We start from the raw sequence: 19,383 nt of genomic DNA, 5'->3' as shown, positions 1-19,383 counted from the left end.
GGCAGATAAATTATTAAGTGTTAAATTTTACTATCCAATCACAGGGTGACTTGCATGAAATTGTTCCAAAAGGCTGAAAACAATCTCAAAAAATTTGTTTTCAAAAATTTAATAGACACTAATGAAATACTAATAAAGAGATAAAGTTAATAAATGGAATCGCCGTTATTGCTGATCAAGTGGATGATCTAGGTGATTGTTTTGGTCAAGTGTTTGGATGCTGTGAATAACGGATCCTGTTTGACAGATACGTGTGGATGCTGTGGAAGACAGATCCTGTGATATTTATGTTGTGTTGATGTGGATGCTGTGTCCGACAGAACCAATCACGATTGTTTTATATAGACTGTTCCTGTTGATATTTGTTACTGTTAATATTTGTTCCTGTTGGCGTTATTGCAGCACGCATTCCAGTGGCTTGTATGATCTTCGATCTATCTCTTGGAGAAGAATGCTGATATCTGGTGAGTCAATTATTTACTATTCAACATTTGTATCCTAAAAAATTAGTTTCATCAGACTTTACAAGCTGTTTTCCTGTTTTTAATTTTTGTTTTTAATTATTACTGATTTTGAGTATTTCACTGTCACGCACGGAACAAGTGTGATTTTTTTTTAGCATGATGAAGCGTCTCAGCGCAAATTAAAAAAAATTATTTCTTTTCAGATAAAATTGTCTGAAAAGTATGACACATACATAGGTAGTAACCTGAAAGAAAAAAAAAATTTTAGGCAGAATTTTTTTTCTTATTGATATTTGAAGCAGTGTAATTGGAGTTGTCGCGTACGGGACAAAAAATAGGACTGCTGCAATAAAGGCGCATAGGCCTTCACAAATTGAAAATATGAGATAAAATTTTGTTTCTGAATTAATTCTTAATAGTATGCTGACAGAAAAATGCATAGCAGGGCATGCTAATATGTCAGAAAAGGCACATTGAACGTTTAAAAAAAACTACATATATTGCTAAACCATGCCGCGTACAGGACAAATTTTGAGCAAAATCCAAAAAAATTCCCATTAAAGATAATCACCTGGAATTTTTTTGCTTGTTCTTGCTTGATTGCTTTCTTTGCTTGAATTATCTTTTTTGACATCAAATAGTTAACATCTTGCAACGAAAAATCAAATGGTGGAAAATTATCAAATAAAAACTCAAAAATCAGCAAAATCACCATAAAATCGTCAAAATGGACACAACATCGCCAAGTAATAAAACCCAAACAGAAGAAAATTGCTCTCCATCAAGATGTGTGATGAATGGTGACGACGAGAGTCATTTATTATGCGTTTTATGTAAAAGAAAAGTCCATTTTGAATGCTCTGATCTTCCTGCCTATGAAATACATCGCTTTAAACATCTAGCTCAGTAAATTCATTCAAATGTATCAACTGTGTGTGTGTTCCAAAGTCTCTGACCAAGAGGATTAATGAACATACAGCTGGAAAGATCAATAAGGAATTGAAAGAAAAAGAAACAACCATCCAAAAACTTTGGCAAGAATTTAGTATTAAAAAAATGCAAGAGACATCATTAAGAACGACTTAGAGTCATTTTTAACTAAGAAGATGGAATATATGGAAACCAGAATGCGAAAAAATATCAAAGAAGAGTTTACAACAAAATCAGAAGAAGCTAAACAGACTTACGCGAATATCACAAAGATAAAACAAATAGTTATAAAATCTATCGTCAAAGAACAACAACAAGAACAACAACAAGAAAAACAGCGTGGAGAAATGGACATTCGATCCAGGGAAAAGAATATAATTTAACATGGAGTCTCTTAAGGGGAGAATGAAACTGACGAAGAAATGAGTGCGTGCAATACCAAAGAAGTCATTAAACTATTTACGAACATCTTTGGAGCCGATGAAAAACCTATCTTCAAAAATTTCAAAACAGTGCATGAACGTATCGGGAAGAAAAACAGTGACAAGAACCGACCATTTGAAAGTTACTTTCTTTGATCAAAAACATAAGGAACGAGTCATCTACACAGGATAAAGATCAATTCACCTAGCTACAAAATCAGTCTGACCGAAGATTTCACAATGACGGAACGAATGAAGATCAGACAAAAGTATGAAAGCGCAAAGAAACAAAATGAAGAGATGAGAGAAGAAAACAAAGATTTCATCTGGCGAGTGAGGGGAAGTCCCAGGACAGTCCTTCGACTCGTAATGACAGTCTAAACTTAAACTCCTATATCAGGATTAGAAACTAGGCTAGTCTTACCTCTTTTATTTTTCCCTTTACAACAATGCAATGCTGACAAGTTGACACAACAACACAATTGACAAGTAATCCCTGACTGAGAGAAGTTTGTATCGAAATCTGCAACAAAACGAAAGTGGTCTCTTCTACTGGTTGCTTCTTGGCGCTCCTTCACAGTTGTTTATAAAATTTCCACCAATGAGGTTGCTGCATTTCAAATGGCCCTTTTTTTTGGCACCCGTGGCCTCTCAGTGCCTTGCACGACGGGCGGCTGTAAAATTCCACCCTTCATATATTTTTTTCAATCTGTGATCCTAAGGCTTAGGTTTTTCCTCATCTTCAATTTACTGAAGAAAGCGGGAATTTGATGAGAGAGATAGATTGTCAACAAAGTGCCGTAAAAAATCATTGAATAAAAGAAGAACTTTAAATCTTTAATATTTTCATTTTGAAGAATTGGTGCAAAAAAGTGAAACATGGAAAAGTTTCATTTTTTATTTGTTTAATTGAAATAGGGAATTTGGAAAACTTTCTATGTTTGTTTTTTTGCACAATTCCCTGTAACTATGGGCAAGCACCCGGTCGCTAAGATGTTGGCTTGAAATTAAAAAAGTGAAACCACTGAAAACAAAAGTAAAATCGGTCCGTGCTTGAAATTCTGTAATCTAGATATACAAGTTTAAGTTTATACTGAATGATACGGTGACCGGAAACGAACAACGACATTGTCACCCCGCTTTAGCATGTTTGTGAATCCAGTAGATTTTGTATCAACTTTATAGAGAGGATTGTAAATGATAGTTGATATTGATTAGCCTCGAGCTAAGTACACATTGTATATACTACTTTACATCAACTTTAAAGAAAAGAAACATAAACATAGACATGTTCCAGCAAAACAACCCCATTACACTAATTTTTGGGGTTGGTGTAATTTAAGATGCACGATCTAACGATTTACGATGCACGATTCGCGATCCGTACATAAAATATGTTAATTCATGCGTAATTATGCTAATCATGATAAAATATTTATGCAGTTTACAAACTTTCATTCACTGAAACTTAATTATTTTCAAAAAAATCATATAAGTGAGATTATACAAATTACATTTTCTCTTTTCATTTTCAATTTAAATAGACCTTTTCATAAATTACGTCACGAACATCACTTGCCTCGTTTTGAAATTATTGCCATGGTGATTAACTCCTAGCGGACTTTATTGCAACTACTTTCTTTTCATAAAAAATATTTTAATGTCTCAAGGGATATAATCACCATGGAAATTTTTGAATACGAGGCAAGTGATGTTCGTGAAATTTATGAAAAGGTCTATTCAGTCATAGATTAAAAGAAAGTGAAAGCCACGTGTATTCACCTTCTGTACTCTCTCTTTTTCATAACTTGAATTAATATAGGGGAATTGTTTACTGAAAGAAAATTCTTTCTCATAATAGAGCACCCTTTTTTTTGCAATATATTCTTTTATTTGCTTTTTCAAAGATAGAAATTCCTATATTCGATTAGAAGAAATATTTCTTGTGCATTGTCTACTTTCACTCTGTCTATTGTAAGTTTATGTTCACAAGGTACTTTAGGCGTACAAACTTTCGCAAGCAGAAACTTTCGCGATTTTCGCAAGTTTTGGCCCTTTTCGCGAAAGTAAATGTCTTTAAAAATTCTAGGAAGGCCCATTCGCGAAAGTTTATGCTCGCAAAAAATTCTTGAAAAAATGTAAAATCTGTAAAACTTCAAACTTTGAATAAAATGTAACTTTTATGGCACTTTTTAGCCTGCTAAAAGACTAATAAGCCAAAGGACAAATGTTTCAAGCCAATACCAGAAGTATTCGTCCCTCTAAGGCATTTTTTCATGTGAAAATACTCAATTTTACGTCTTGATAGTTAATGCTCGAGAAAAATATTTTTCCGTTAAATTCGCGAAAGTAAATGTCGTGAATTTCGCGATTTTTCGTCCTCGCAAAAGTTTCTGCTCGCGAAAGTTTGTATGTCTAAAGTAGCTTTCATTATCAACATTATATGTAAGTTAGTTTTTTTCATAATTTTACGGTCGTAATTATTTGTAGTTCCATTGCTTACTTATTTCTTTTTTGTTGCATAAATTTGCCGTGGTAAACAAAAGCGAGAAAAGATTATGCCATTGTTTTAGAATTATGTTATATAATTTAAGTTTTATGATATAATTATTAGGAATAATCAGCATACATTATGCACAGATGTTACGCAAGGGAATCGTCACAAGCCAAAATCCATGTTCAACAGATTTTGAAAACGAAAGTGTAAAGAATAAACATTGTCGTAAACGCGTTTAAAACGCAGGTAAAAAGTCCTGGGCTGAGTCCCGCGTTTGCTCATTCAGCCAATCAGATCACACAATCTAGCCGGTTCCCAACTCCCGCTACAAAATCACATTGTAAATATCGAAATAAAACCGGGGGTTTAAATATTTACTAAAGGCTTATTTCGCTGAAAGAAAATAGCTTAAATGAAACAAATTTTTGTTAAATATCTTTGTTATTATATATAAAACCTGAATCTAAATGGTTTTGAGAAGTAAAAGATTGTACGACTTCAAAATAGACAAAGATCATTTATGACCCCTGTTTCAGATGAGGTTTTCAGGCTTTATCTAAAGACAGTATAGATATAAACTTGTATATCAAGATTACGGGATTTCGAGTACGGGCCGATTTTACTTTCTTTTTGAGTGGTTTCATTTTCGATTTCAAGCCAACATCTTAGCAACGGGGTGCTCGCCCATAGTTACAGGGGTTTGTGCAAAAAACTAAACATAGAAAGTTTTCCAAATCTCCCATTTCGATTAAAGCAATGAAAAATGAAACTTTTCTATGTTTCACTTTTTTGCACCTATTCTTCAAAATTAAAATATTTAAGATTTTAAGTTCTTCTTTTATTCAATGATTTTTTACGGCACTTTGTTGACAATCTAAATCTCGCATCAAATTCCCGCTTTCTTCAGTAAATTGAAGATGAGAAGAAAACCTAAGCCACGGATCATGGATTGAAACAAATATATGAAGGGTGGGATTTTACAGCCACCCTTCACCCAAGGCACTGAAAGGCCACGGGTGCCAAAAGGAAGGGTCGTTTGAAATGCAGCAACCTCATTGGTGGAAATTTGATAAACAGCTGCGGAAGGAGCGCTGGGAAGCAATCAGTAGAAGAGACCACTTTCGTTTTTGTTGCAGATTTCTATAAAAACTTCTCTCAGGGATTACTTGTCAATGTACATGTACACATGTTTTGTGTCAACTTGTCAGCATAGACCTTTTTTCAAAGAGGCCACCCTGTTGAATAATTATGTAGTCCAGCAGAAAAACAATGATATAAACCATGCATAATTATTACAATATGCATGATACAGTAATTATGCATGGCTCTATCATTGTTTCTATAGCTGGACTACATAATTATTCAACAGGACGTCCTCTTTGAAAAAAGGTCTATTGTATTGTTGTAAAGGAAAAGATAAAAGAAGTAAGACTAGCCAAGTTTCTAATCCTGATATAGGAGTTTATGTTTAGACTGAAAGATAGAGAACTAAAACAAGCTTGACCCACTAAACTATATACTCTCGGGTGCCTAATAAACGTACAGACCAAAATAAACGTACAGGGGAGAGAATAAAATTGGAATTAATAAACGTATAGGCTGAAATAAACATACAGGCGAGAAATCAGAGCTAAAATAAATAAACGTACAGGCTAAAATAAACGTACAGGGAATAATCTACCAATTAGTAGAACATCCAGGTCAAAAAGACTGACTTAAGTATAGGTATATCTCTTATAGATCAATGACAAGTACTAAATAAGCAAAACGTTCGAATTTACTCATGTAACACTCGAAATCTCCTTCAATACGTTTGAATGTAATTAACGGCCTTTCAACATATCTTACTTGGACAAAAAATAACAAATCTTTGCAGTATGAATTGGGCGATATTGGGTGAAAATAAATAAACGTACAGGAGGGAATAAACGTACAGGCGGGAAAATTCTTCAAAATAAATAAACGTACAGGTCCTAATAAGGTGCGTACAGACGGGAAATTTGACACGAAAAAAATAAACGTACATGTACGTTTATTAGGCACCCGAGAGTAATCAGCACCAGACTCTCTGACATTCTGAGAAATTATTTGCCCGGGAAGAGCAGCAGATTTCAGCGAAATTCTGCTTTTTGCTCTAAAAGTGTATGGTGGAAATGGTGCTTGTTTTCAAACTTAAACATCAAATATTTCGTTTATTTGGATTATTGAAAGGTTAAAGGTTTATTTTATTTTTATTTTTTGATGATACACGTTTTTTTTTTTATAAGGAACCTTAACTTTGCTCTGAGCCTGGAGTTCCTTATTTTTACAGAGAATTTCAGTCTCAAAGTTCCTTATCGAGTTTCTTACTACATAGGAAATTTTGAACTTTTTGCCCCTTGAAAGATCAAAATTTGGTCAAATTAGTCCCAATAAGGTACATTATTTTCAAATCCACTTATTCTCAGCCTGAGCAGTTCCTTAACAATTCCTTATTTTTTGAACCATTTTCAGCCTTGGGTTCCTTATAAACGTGTTCCTTATAAAAAAAAAAACGTGTAACTTAACACTCAATCACTTACAATGAGCCTTTGAAATTTGTTTATTTTGGTATTCTGATTGCTCTCGCATGATGCCGCCATTATGGAGTTTTTTTTTGCGTTTTCTAAATGCGATTTTATGAGACTTTGCATTACCAACTTTTGCTTACGGCAAACATCTGTGTATGCATGGATCGCACATCGTGAATCGTAAATTGTTAGATCGTGCATCTTAAATTACACCAACCCTAATTTTTGGCTAGAAAGTTTACTTATCTCACAGCGGGCTCAAATAATCTGACACTGTGTCATTTTTCATTTTGGAACAATTTTGCGCAAATCACCCCACAGCGATATCGATTGTTTTATTTTGTCCAATCAAAAAATTGCCCTACGATTGTTTAAAAAGAAGTATCCAATCAAATGAAGATAAAGCGCTTTCATCCTATCAGAAAGGATTCTTTGAAAAAATAAAAGCTCCCTCGCATCAAAAACCTAATCGGAGGAAGGTCTTTCTTTGGTGGTGGTTTGAATCCTCAATCTGGGGCGATAATTTGATAGGTCGAAAGATTATTGACAACTTAATGGAAAAATACTGTCAAACTCAAAAATAAGTCTCAGTTAGTCAAAAAATACAAGGAAATCAAGTATAAAGATAGGAAAAATAGAAATAAAAACGTGTGGGGGATCACATCATGATGATATTTCTTCCCTACTCTGTAGGTTTGTACCTTACACTTTCCTTGCTAAGAAATTATAACATAGATCTCCAGGCTGTCTTCTCAAGCCCTGCCCCTATCTTTAGTTTTTTTTCGACCGCGGAGCGGTGTATTCAGAGACGTTTTGTATGGTGAAAAATCTCGCATATTTGCGCGCGGTAATCCGTTCTCTAAAGTCACGGAAAGCTGACGAAATCAACAATCTCGTTTCTCTATCTTTGAAGTCTCTGAATAACACTCGCTCGGAAAAAGTAATTATCTTCCTTAGATTTCTGTATGTGCAAAGTATTACGGAGATAAAACAGTTTTAAAGGAAAAAGTACAATATACTCCATAGTTTTTCGACGCGACTGTTACAACAGCATGAAAACAGTGTCCCCATGTGAATACACCTTTCCCGTAATTCAAATTTCTCAGAAATGGCCCGGGAAAATGTGCGCTCCACCGTTGTGTATAAAATTGTTTGGGAGGTAAAAAACGCGTTTTTGCCTGCGAGGGGTTAGGGAAATTGGGATTTGAGCCTCTAACTTTTGACAGCGATCTTCTTTTGGCAAAATATTTTCACGGTGGTATAATATCATGAATAGGTTGAACATACAAAAATTTGAGGGAATTTTGTTCGACAGAACTTAAGAAAAGCTCAAAAAACCAACTTTCCCTAAGGGAACGCAGGCAAAAACGGGTTTGTTTACCTCCAGAGACCAAACGGTGGAGAGCATCAAAATAATGCGCGCGCATTAGTTTTACGAATTACGGGAAAGGTGTATTTGTTCCTTTTCAAAAGAAGATCAAGAATTAAAGACAAGACTAGGGAACCAATTAGCACTTAAAAGTAATTATTTTTTATTATATTTGTATAACTTTAGAAATACAGCTTAAATTTGGGAATACATGTAGCTTTTCATGTGTTTATTAATTTGGATTGCAGTGAATACAAAATCAAAACTTTAGCTCAAATATTTTGGGTATTCACTAAAGTTAAAGAGTATGGAACACAAAACCTAGCATGAAAGCTGAAAAAGAGTATGAAAACTCAAAACTAGCATGAAAGCTAATATGAAAGCTCGAAAACGTAGCATGAAAGCTAAAGAGACTATGAAAGCTCGAAAACTTAGCATGAAAGCTAAAGAGAGTATGGCCACTCAATCATCTAATGTGAACAGTTCAATTGAAAACCACCTGAAAAAGCAAAGTATTCCCAGATTTACAAATGTTGTAATTCGTGAGTTACATCTTCCTAATTCGGTACGTTCTACCCCAGGGACATACAGTTGTGCGATTGATTCGTTCATTGATCTTTTTTACCATAGTATATTTGGTCTCTTAGACAGAACTTACGTTAACAGTCCACTTTTGATCTCTCTTCTTGATGTGTGTGACAAATATACAGAATTAAAAACTCTTCACAAAGATCGCATCTATAAAGAATCAGAACTTAAGTATCTAGTGTCTAATGAAGTTCGCAATCCAATTTGGAGCCACATTATTGATCACTGTCCTAGTTTCAGAGCAAGAGATTGTCATGCCGAGTTTTCACAAATTTTTCAAGAATCTGTCTTTGATTTTAGAAATGACTTAGAGAGGATAATGTTTTGTAGCACTTATAACTTCAATCAAATTTGCATAAATTGTGGCCAACATTGTGTAGACTCGGTCTCAACATTTTTGCAATATTTTTCTTGGAATGAAACTATAAATGATGCAGTGATCAATGAATGGCCAGACTTATTATTTTCATCGAATTTGTTAGTTCAAGAAATTGTGTGTCAAAATTGTCAAACCAAAATACCTGCAAGTAATTTAGACATTGTTCCATCGTCAGTTTTGTTTATTGAGTTTGCTGAAAATCTCATGAACTTGGTGAAAATCCATAGCTCTCTCAAAATCAGAAACATTTCTTATAGTCTCAGGTCTTCAGTTCGTAATCATGGGGCCCACTTTACAATTGCTTCGTTTGATTCGAATAGGAATAAATGGTTTTATATTGATGACCTCTTAGAGAGCATAGAAGTTTATCATTGTTTTGAGGATATTCAGTATCAATACCAGGAAGGATGGTTTTTTTGTTGTTATGTTCAGGAGGATGTAATTAACAGTGTTGATGAAAATATAGATTTGGTAATAGAAAATACAGAAGTGCCTATTGCATATGAATCATCCGTCTCTTTTCAAAATAAGGTACATGATCATGATTATTGTAAAGGGGTCAAGTGTATTTCCTCAGAAGTGGAATTTGATCACAACTATTGTCTCAAAAAAGACACTGAAAAAAAAGTTGAATTTAAGGGTAAGCAAAGACAGCAAACAAACAATAAAAATCAGATTCAAAAAGACTCTGTATCAAATGTTAAACTTCAGGGTTCTCAGACTTGCATAAAACATTCAATTGGAAAAATAAAAGAAAATTTAACAAACAAAAAAATTGAAAGTCAAAAGAAAGTTGAAAAGAAAATATCCATGAAATCGTCAGGTGCTGTAAGCTCTCATCTCGAACAGACAGAACATCTTACTATTCTAGACTTCTACAATGAAATGTATAAAATGCAAATAAAGCAATGCGAAGTTTGTGCAGAGGCTTGGTTTAATGTTTCTAAACAAGAGTGCACTCGATGTAAACGAGATAAACAATGGCCTAAAAAATTCAGTCGTGAGAATAACATGATCCCGTCACCAGTACCTCATGAGCTGAAAGATCTTTCGCAGGTTGAGGAAATGTTGATTGCTAGAGCATTACCTATTATGAATGTTTATTGTAAACCTAGAGGTAGACAGAGAGCATATAAAGGTCATGTTATTACATTTCCTTCAGATGTTCAGACAGTTGCAAATGTTTTGCCAAATTTGCCCTCTGATATACCAATAATTAAGATATCTAAAAAGGGATCTTGTGTTGACTCTAGAGATTTCAAGGTCAGGAAACAAAAAGTTGTAGATGCTCTTGAATGGCTTGTGAAGAATAACCCTGTTTATTCTGATGTTACTATTGATCAAAATCGAATAGAGGATCTCCCTCTAAATGGACAACTTTATTCCTCTATTATTATTATTATTATTATTATTATTATTAATTTATTTGTCAACACAGGTCAGGTTCTATATACAAAACTATATATACAAGCTATATACAAGCTATATACAATTCTATATATATTGGCAGTAAAAACTGATGTGGACCTGCAGGCTAAGAAACAAAAAAGTAAAACCGCTGCAAAGGCGAAATGTGTTTTATTCAAAGTAAGANCTAAGGCTAGGTTAATTAAAGTGTGTCTGAGAAATTAATGAAGAGGATTTAGAATATGTAAATCTTATGTGTTACAAATAAATAATTTAAAATTGTATATGTTATGTTTTTATAAATATATAAAATATAAAAATAATAAATATGTTTTCGGTTATGATATATATGATATAACTTTAGTAGTAAATGAAGTCTTCGTGAAGAAGAGCTCTTCCTGTCATTTTAAAATTAACTTTTTCAAGGCAGTCTGATTTTTTCAGATCCTTCTTGAAGGATTTGAAATTGTCCATATTTTTAATTCTGTCTGGAATATTGTTCCATACAATAGCATTTCTGTAGCGAAATGAACGTTTGAAAGCAACATATTTGAATGGAGACATATCGATTTTCAGTGTATTGCGAGACTTTCTTGATTTCGTTTTAACAATCAGGTCAGAAAGTAACGGAGAACCAAGGTTGTTATGTATCTTGTAAACTTTACATGCAATACTTCGCTTGTAATAATAGATAATGGGTTTCCATTTGACACTGGCTAGGACAGCATTATCACGAACAGACTTTTTGACTCGATTTATGAACCGTGCAGCCTTTATGTGGACATTCTCGACATACGACATAAGATTCTCAGAACAATTTCCCCAAATGAGTATACCGTAGATAACAGAGGGTAATATGCCTTGAAAATATATTGTTGATAAGGTAGGGTATGGCATGTTTCTCATTTGATAAAGTTTCTTCAGTTTAATACTAAAAGATTTCGTAATTTTTCGAACATGCTCCTCCCATTCCAACTTGTCATCAATAGTAACTCCCAGACATTTGGTGGAGCTAACAATTTCAACACTTGCTCCACACAGAGTAATATTTTTGTATGGACCAATGAAACGATTTCTTGACATGACCAAGATTTTGCATTTATCAGGGTGAATCGTTAAGGAGTTTCGTTTGGCATAACTCTCTAATTGACAAGCACTGTTTTGGAGGCTGTCAAGAACATCATCAGCAGTTGGTCCAGTAGTATAGGTTGTTGAATCATCTGCAAGCTGGTCTAAATCACTTTCAATACAATCACTCATATCGTTTACGTTGATGGAAAAACTTGGTGGTCCAATAAGAGATCCTTGCGGAACACCATATTCGACTCTTTCAAGGTTGGATTCGATTCCATTTAGTGATGTGAATTGCTTTCTGTTACTAAGGTAGCTCGTTAGGTATGAGAGAAAATCTCCAGATATTCCAGAAGCACTCATTTTCTTTAATAGGATTGGGTGTGACACGCTATCGAACGCCTTGCGAAAGTCGATAAACAGGACTGCGACTACCTCATTTTTGTCGATAGATTTCCTCCACTTTTCTGTCATATAAAGAAGTATATCTTCTGTGGAGCGTTGGGGGCGAAATCCCCATTGATGTTCTGTCTGCAGGTTTTGTTTTTGCAGGTGTGAGTTTAGCTGTGAGCAGAGCAGGTGTTCAACAACTTTGCTAGGGATTGACAATAGCGATATTGGTCTATAGTTTGAGCAGTCTGATTTGACACCTTTTTTGTATACTGGTGTTACTTTAGATGTTTTCCACTTTGCTGGGAAAGTACCTGTGTTTAAGCTTTGCTTGATGACGTAATGCAAACTATTGATTGATCCATCAGTATGAAGACAAAGATCTTTGGCTGATATTTGGTCTGGTCCACAGGATTTACCAATTTTCACTGCAGATTTAAACGATTTGGTTAAAAGTTCTTTTGAATAGTCAATTTTGTCAATTGTTGGGGTTATGCGATAAACATACGAATTGGTGGTCCCATCTGAATCAATCTCTGGGGGAGTAGATAACTTTTTCCCAACAGTTGCAAGATTAGTTATTAGATTAGTCAAGAGTCCACTGAGGATAGCTCTTCTGAATCAGAAAGTGAGCATAGTGAAGATGAAATTACAACAGACCTTGGTCCTGAAAATGAAGAAGACATAAGGCCTGATGAAATGAGTTCATTTGTACCTTCTTCTTTGAACACACAAATGCATAAAAACAAAATTTCTCATTTTATCAACAATATCCCTGAACTGGATATTATTGGTATTGAACCAATCAATGAATTCAATACTCCATTTTTAGCTACTATGGCTTTTCCAACTCTATTTCCTGATGGCAAAGGTGATCCAACTAACCTTGCCTTGGAAAGAACTATAGCGTCTAATACTTGAAAACTTTTCATTAAAGATTCGTCATTTACTCAAATCTGTGATGTCAATGATGACAATTACTTCTATCGTTTTGCTGCACACTCCTAGATTTGCCTACTGGGCTTTCAACATATTGTATCGTAGAAGGAATTTTGAGCAGGGGAAATTTGTACATTAAAAGGAATCCCGGGGAAATGAATTTTACTTGGATGAATTCAATGAAATGTTAAACTCTAACTGTGCTAATGAATTGATGAAAAAGGTATTTTATTACACCAAAGATGTAAGTGGATCACGTTCTTTTGGAACAAAGTACGAAACAATCTGACAGCAACCGTTAAACAAGTTGGGGTATTTACAATTTTTTTCACATTTTCTATGGCAGAGTTTCACTGGCCAGATCTTTTGAGTAAATTTAAGTAGATGTCAATGATGTGATGGAATAAGAAAATTTATTACAGAGAATCCTCATGTAGTAGACTATTACTTCACTGAGCGTACAAACAAATTTGTCAAGCATTGGCTTTATAATTTGCTAAAGCTACATGGCACTGGTACAGGTTTGAATATGCTTCTAGAGGTTCCATTCATTGTCATGGTGTTGCTAAACTAGAAGACGATCCAGGTTTGGTTGAATTAACAAATATTGCTCTGAAAGGTTACCTTGCATCGCAAAAATTAAAATCTGAGAATGTTGCTTTCAGGAAAAAGAGTTGAATGAAATTATTGCTGAAGGTAGCCAGGCTGAGAAACAAGTGTGTGATTATGTTGATAAGCTTCTTTGTACTTGCAATCCTATGGAGGGAGAAAACTGGGTCAAACCCCAGGTACATCCCTGTAAAGTGGATTATAGAAACTTAAATCCAGAGGAAATGAGTACAGATTATGCCAATCTTGTTAACTCTGTCGAAAAACATCTTTGTAGTTCGGCATATTGTCTTTGGCAAAAAAATGATGACACAACATGTCGATTTCACTTTCCTTTTGAAGTAAACGAGAAAACACATTTGGAATTTGAAAAGGTGAAATCTAGAGATGGTGTTGAAAGGTTCAGAGCAAAAGTTGTAACTTCAAGAAATGACCCAAGAGTCAACAGGCACCAACGTGTTTTATTACAAGGATGGAGAGCCAATGTTGATATCAGTGTAGTAGTTGATTACCACTCATGTGTTGAATATTTGACAAAGTATGCTTCTAAGCCAGAGAAGCTCAGTGATATTACACAGGATGCGTTCACTCATGTGGCTTCAAAAGTAAACTCTGATAATTTTTCCCCAAGCTCTGCAATAAAGAAATTAATGATGAGATCGGTAGGTTTACGTGATATGAGTGTTCAAGAGGTTTGCCATCAAATATTAGGATTGAAGTATTACAGTAGTTCTTATGAAGTTTATTGCATGTCCTTAGATGGTTCTCGACAGGTTGAATTGGTTGATGGTGAAGTTAGTACAAAAAATCTCACTTGGATATTTATGCATTTAGAGAGGACTACTCTTCTGATCCAAGGATTTCTGAGATGAATTTATCCAATTTCATGCCAATTATGTTTTGGTCAATGAAGAGTTGCATAAAAGGAAAAAAGAAGTTGTAATCCGAACATTTCCTTCTTACTCATCTTCTCCAAATAGTATTCACTATAGTAAGTACTGCAAGTATAGTTTACTAAAATATAAAGTATGGAGACATACTCCAAATTCAGCTTGGGGTGAAATAGATGCAACTGATGAAGGTTTTATTATGTGTTGGGCTACATTTCTACGATCAGATGCTGCTGTTAGTGTTCCTAATCATTTAAGGGAATTAGAAACAATTGAAAATGCTATGATGAGTAGAGAAACAGGTACCGATTCTCAGGACTCTGATTCCGAAGATGATTCTGAAGTAATCAATGATGAGATAAGCAACTACAGAGAGGAATGGATGTTTCTAGCAGATCATTTCTCAAATCCCCAACAAGAAGATAATTCGAGTGGTAGTGAAAATAGAACATATTGGCTGGATCAGTGTTCCCAGTATAATTCAATATCTAGATTAGAAATGCCTGCTTGGATAAATAGCAAAAAAGCTACCTTAAGAATAGAAGGTCAACTGAATGACGAGGACACTGAATTACAGAATGTCTTAAAACTAAATGATCAACAGCGTAAAGCATTTGAGATGGTAAGGTGTCACATTAATAGTAACTCACAACTGTTGATGATAATTTTTGGAAAGGCAGGTTGTGGAAAAAGTTTTTTGATTCACAGACTTATGACATTTATTAGGAGATGCACTCATCATTTCATTCACATTTTTAGGACTTGCAGCTTATAGTGTAGGAGGTAAAACTTTACATCACTTGTTGAGATTGCCTATCATCAAGGCAAGTTTAACTCCGAACTTGAGGGCTCGTCATTGATACAACTTCAAGAAAGGCTAAAAGGTATTAGGTACATTATAATGATGAATATTCTGTAATTAATCGAACAGACTTAGCTTGGGTGAATCGGAGATGCAAACAAGCCACTGGAAAGTTTGATGTGCCATTTGGAGGTATAAATATGATCTTGTCTGGAGACTTGGGACAACTTCCTCTGTGAAAGGACATCCTATTTATTACAACAATCCTAGAAATGAACTTGAAGCTGAGGGATTTTTCGTTTATCAATTATTCAATACAGTTATTGAGCTTACTGTGAATCAGCGCTCAGATGGAAGCAGTTCTCTTCAAAAAAGATTTCGCAGCCTCTTGAGTAATGTTCGTGATGGTAATGTGAGCATAGATGATTGGAAATTGTTACTGACACGTTCTGGACCTAGTATTAAAACTAACTTTTCAAATGCCTTGAAGTTGTCCTATGGAAATAAAGATGTTGCAGAAAACAATTTCAAGGCCCTGAAAAACTGAACCAACCGATAGCTAGAATTTCTGCTTTACACAATGACAAAAAAGCTGCAAAATGCTCTTTAGATGATATGGGTGGCTTGGCACCTACTCTCCTTTATCAGTTGAGCTAGAGTAATGTTAATGAGAAATTTGTGGACTGAATCTGGTCTCTGTAATGGAGCCATGGGTACTGTTTGCAGCATTGTTTTTAAGGATAATGAAACTCCACCATCTTTTCCAATAGCAGTGATTGTACAATTTGACCAATATTCAGGTCCAAGTTTTTCAGAATTACAACAGAATTTGGTACCCATACCACCTATTGCAAATACATCTGACAGCCTAGGTAGTAATTATGAAAGAATTCAGTTTCCCTTGCGATTGGCATGGTCAATAACTATACACAAGTCGCAAGGCCTTACTCTAGAACAAATGTCAATTGATCTTGGAAAATCTGAACGAGCATCTGGACAATCTTATGTTGCTCTCTCAAGAGCAAAGACTTTAGATAGTATTTATATTGAGCCAATGCCATATGAAAGATTGAAATCCTTAGCAAAAAGTAAAAGTTTGAAAAAGCGTTTGGATGAAGAAAGCAGATTACGTCAACTTGGTATGACAAAGTAATCAAATTAAAGTTTTTATTTACCAGCCGTCTCCTCTAAATAGTTTGTATATAGATTTGCAGTTTTTGTGATTCTTTCATTGTTTTTAAAAAAAGTAAAGGGGAAATGTGGATATTTTCCTGAAAATTTGTTTATTTATCATTTTAGTTTCTTTTAATAACAAAAATTATCCTGTATCTTTATTACAGTGGCAAAAGGTGACAGAAAGAGGAAGCAAACTGCTGCTGATGCTAAGATGGATGACTTTGATGCATTAGCTAGCACTCAAAGTAATAACACCACCAAAAGTTCAAGTTCTTCTCCCAACGCCAGTGAAAGTTTGAATAACAATGAGACACCGGTGACTCCTAAAAAGCAGGCTGTTGAAGGGATGGTCAATACACCATCACGTTTGTTTGGGTCTCCATCACTCTTGCCGTCCCCAAGATTTTCACCTTCCATTCCACCCAATGCCAGAGGTAAGAAAAAGTAAAATTCAAGAACATTTTTCTTTAATTTTTTCTCAAACATTTCAGAAATGCATTATTTAATTCTTACCAGCTTTTACTAAAATAGTAAACCCATTAAATACAGTGGGACTGGTTTAAGTAAATGGTTTATGTATAAAGTCATTGCCTGGTCATGAAAAGTTTTGCGTTAATGTTATTTCTTGTGCTTATGTCAAGCCTTCTCTTTCAACACAGGGTATTGCAAATTGATTGTTACTATTCTTCTTTAGACATCCTTGGATTTGTTGGCGTAGTTGCAACGATCAGCCAAAATCAAGCTCGTACCAGAAATTTCTTCACGGTGCATCTCAAAACTGGCAAAACTGATTTTTGCAAAATAATAATCAGCAACCATAAAGACATCAAATCAATAAGGCAAAAATTTCTTGACGCCTTTCATAACAAAACTGCCATCCGTGCCGGCAAATTAGTACCAGGGAAAGAGGTATATTTTTTTAACAGCTACTCTTCAATCTCGGACATTGATGACAATGAACTCAGCTTTGGTTTAAATGATGCTGATGCTGTTCATCTTTCTGATATCGATGAGAATGGAACGGTTCTTTCAGCGGTTGGAAAAATCAAATATTCAGGTCCCACTGAGATGAAAGAATATGATAAGTTCGGCAAAACCAAAACAAGTCTTATGCGCCCTTGCCTTTTCTCTGATGGCGTGAAAACTGTCAGTTTGTCCCTGTGGGGAGACTTTGTTCATCTGGTTAGAGAAAACACACTCATTCAATTGACTTCACTTTCCTCAAAAGTGATTAACGAGGAGATTTGTCTTGGTACCACTTACTCATCTTCAATTTGTTACCTGACAGCAGATTTGGACGTTGAATTCCCAGAACAGGTTCTCAGCGAAGTTGACTTGTCTACCAAGCTAATAACAACGCCTGTTATAGCTAGCGTTAAAGTGGACAACTATTGGTCATGTAAATCATGCCAAAAAAGGTTAGCACCATCCACACAAGGTATGACTTCCTGTTCTTCATGCAGTAAGGATTTCAAGATTAGTTACCTTAAATTGCATCGAAATCTATTTAAAGTTGTCGTATTCGTTGAATTTGATGCTCCGGAAATGACAGTGAAATTATCAAACAACATCCTTATCGATATGTTCGGTTCAGAAACTCTGAATAATATCGACACAGAAGATGGTATGAACGACCTCAAGCTCAAGTTGCTTAATTCTGATTTCAGTTATGAAGTTGATGTTAAAAAGAAAATAGTTATGGAAATTGTGAAAGCTGAAGAAAGTTAAGACTTCTTTTTTTCGCACAAACTTTTGAGAGGTTAAATCTCTTAAAAGAATCCTTAGACCATGATTTTATTATGCTTCTATTAAAAAACGTAGTAAAGACATATTTTCATCATTAAAGATTTATCAATGTACATTTTATCTTATAGTGTAGGTGGGTTGTCAGATTTCAATCTTCGTTTGAGTATAATGGGTAGAGCTAAGTTTCATTGACATTGATTCTATGGGACCTATGACTCTTTGAGCCTCAAACTGTTCTTATTTGGTTCTTATTCTTTGGGGTATTTTGGGTCCTTTTTGCCTTATTTTTTTTTTTACCTCATCTTACCTCGTTTGGACCCTTATTTGATAAAAAATTAGACATCCCAGCCTTCAACTTGTTCTTATTTTTTGGGCATTTTAAGCCTCATTGTTTTTATAAAAAAGAGTATTAGCTTTTTTATTTTCCCATTTTGTTAATAATAAAAGAGGCGTAGAAAACAGATTTTTACCAAAAAAGATTTTTTTGTTAAGATTATTTAAAAAAGAGACGTAGAAACAGATTTTTATGAAAAAAGATTTATCATTTTTCCCATTTTGTTAAGATTATTTAAAAAAGAGACGTAGAAACAGATTTTTATCAAAAAAGGTTTATCATTTTACCACTTGTTAATAATTTTAGAAAAGGTTTGTAGTTTTTATTTAGTTTAGTTTTTTATAAGCAGGTCATTTATGATATAACATTTGTATCAAAATGATTCCTTTTTTTACAATAAATGGATTTGCTTTAGCCATTTAGAAGTTTTATTGTTTACGTATTTTAGCAATATTCCATACATGTACACATTTATCACCATTATACCCTTGCAAAGATTTATCAAAAGTTATTTACCTTTTAGTCTATCTTCATCGTTATTCGCAATTTTCCTTAAATTTCTTCCCAAATTCATTTAGTTGCTTGAAACTGCCCTTTTGTATCTCTAAAGTAAGCAACGTCAAACTTTTGTTTTGGTTTTCATATAGACTATAGACAGAACTTAAAACACACATGTCACGGGAAAAATGAAAATTGAAAACTGGTCCAAAAGCCTAAAATTTGTACTAAATTTCCTAATTTCTAGTCTATTTTCGTCCTAATTTGTCCTATTTTACTAACTAAATGGCAAAAAAATTGGCTTGGAGGCCTGAACGGTTTCC

At 34.4% G+C, this 19,383-nt stretch overlaps 1 protein-coding gene across 1 annotated transcript; it reads left to right on the top strand.

Moving 5' to 3' along the window:
• The first annotated feature begins 8,322 nt into the window (after window positions 1-8,322).
• LOC136822297 (uncharacterized) lies at window positions 8,323-18,827 on the top strand. Its single transcript, XM_067078537.1, has 3 exons — window positions 8,323-8,383; window positions 16,647-16,916; window positions 17,177-18,827. Coding segments are annotated over exons 1-3 (1,305 nt in total). The 5' UTR covers window positions 8,323-8,382; the 3' UTR covers window positions 18,211-18,827.
• Window positions 18,828-19,383: the final 556 nt, after the last annotated feature.

The sequence above is a fragment of the Clytia hemisphaerica genome, unplaced genomic scaffold (genome assembly GCF_902728285.1).
Source record: "Clytia hemisphaerica strain Z4C2 unplaced genomic scaffold, Clytia hemisphaerica genome assembly, whole genome shotgun sequence".
Classification (NCBI taxonomy): Eukaryota; Metazoa; Cnidaria; class Hydrozoa; order Leptothecata; family Clytiidae; genus Clytia; species Clytia hemisphaerica.
Note: the sequence above shows the minus strand (reverse complement) of the source record. Positions and strands in the feature narration are given on the sequence as shown.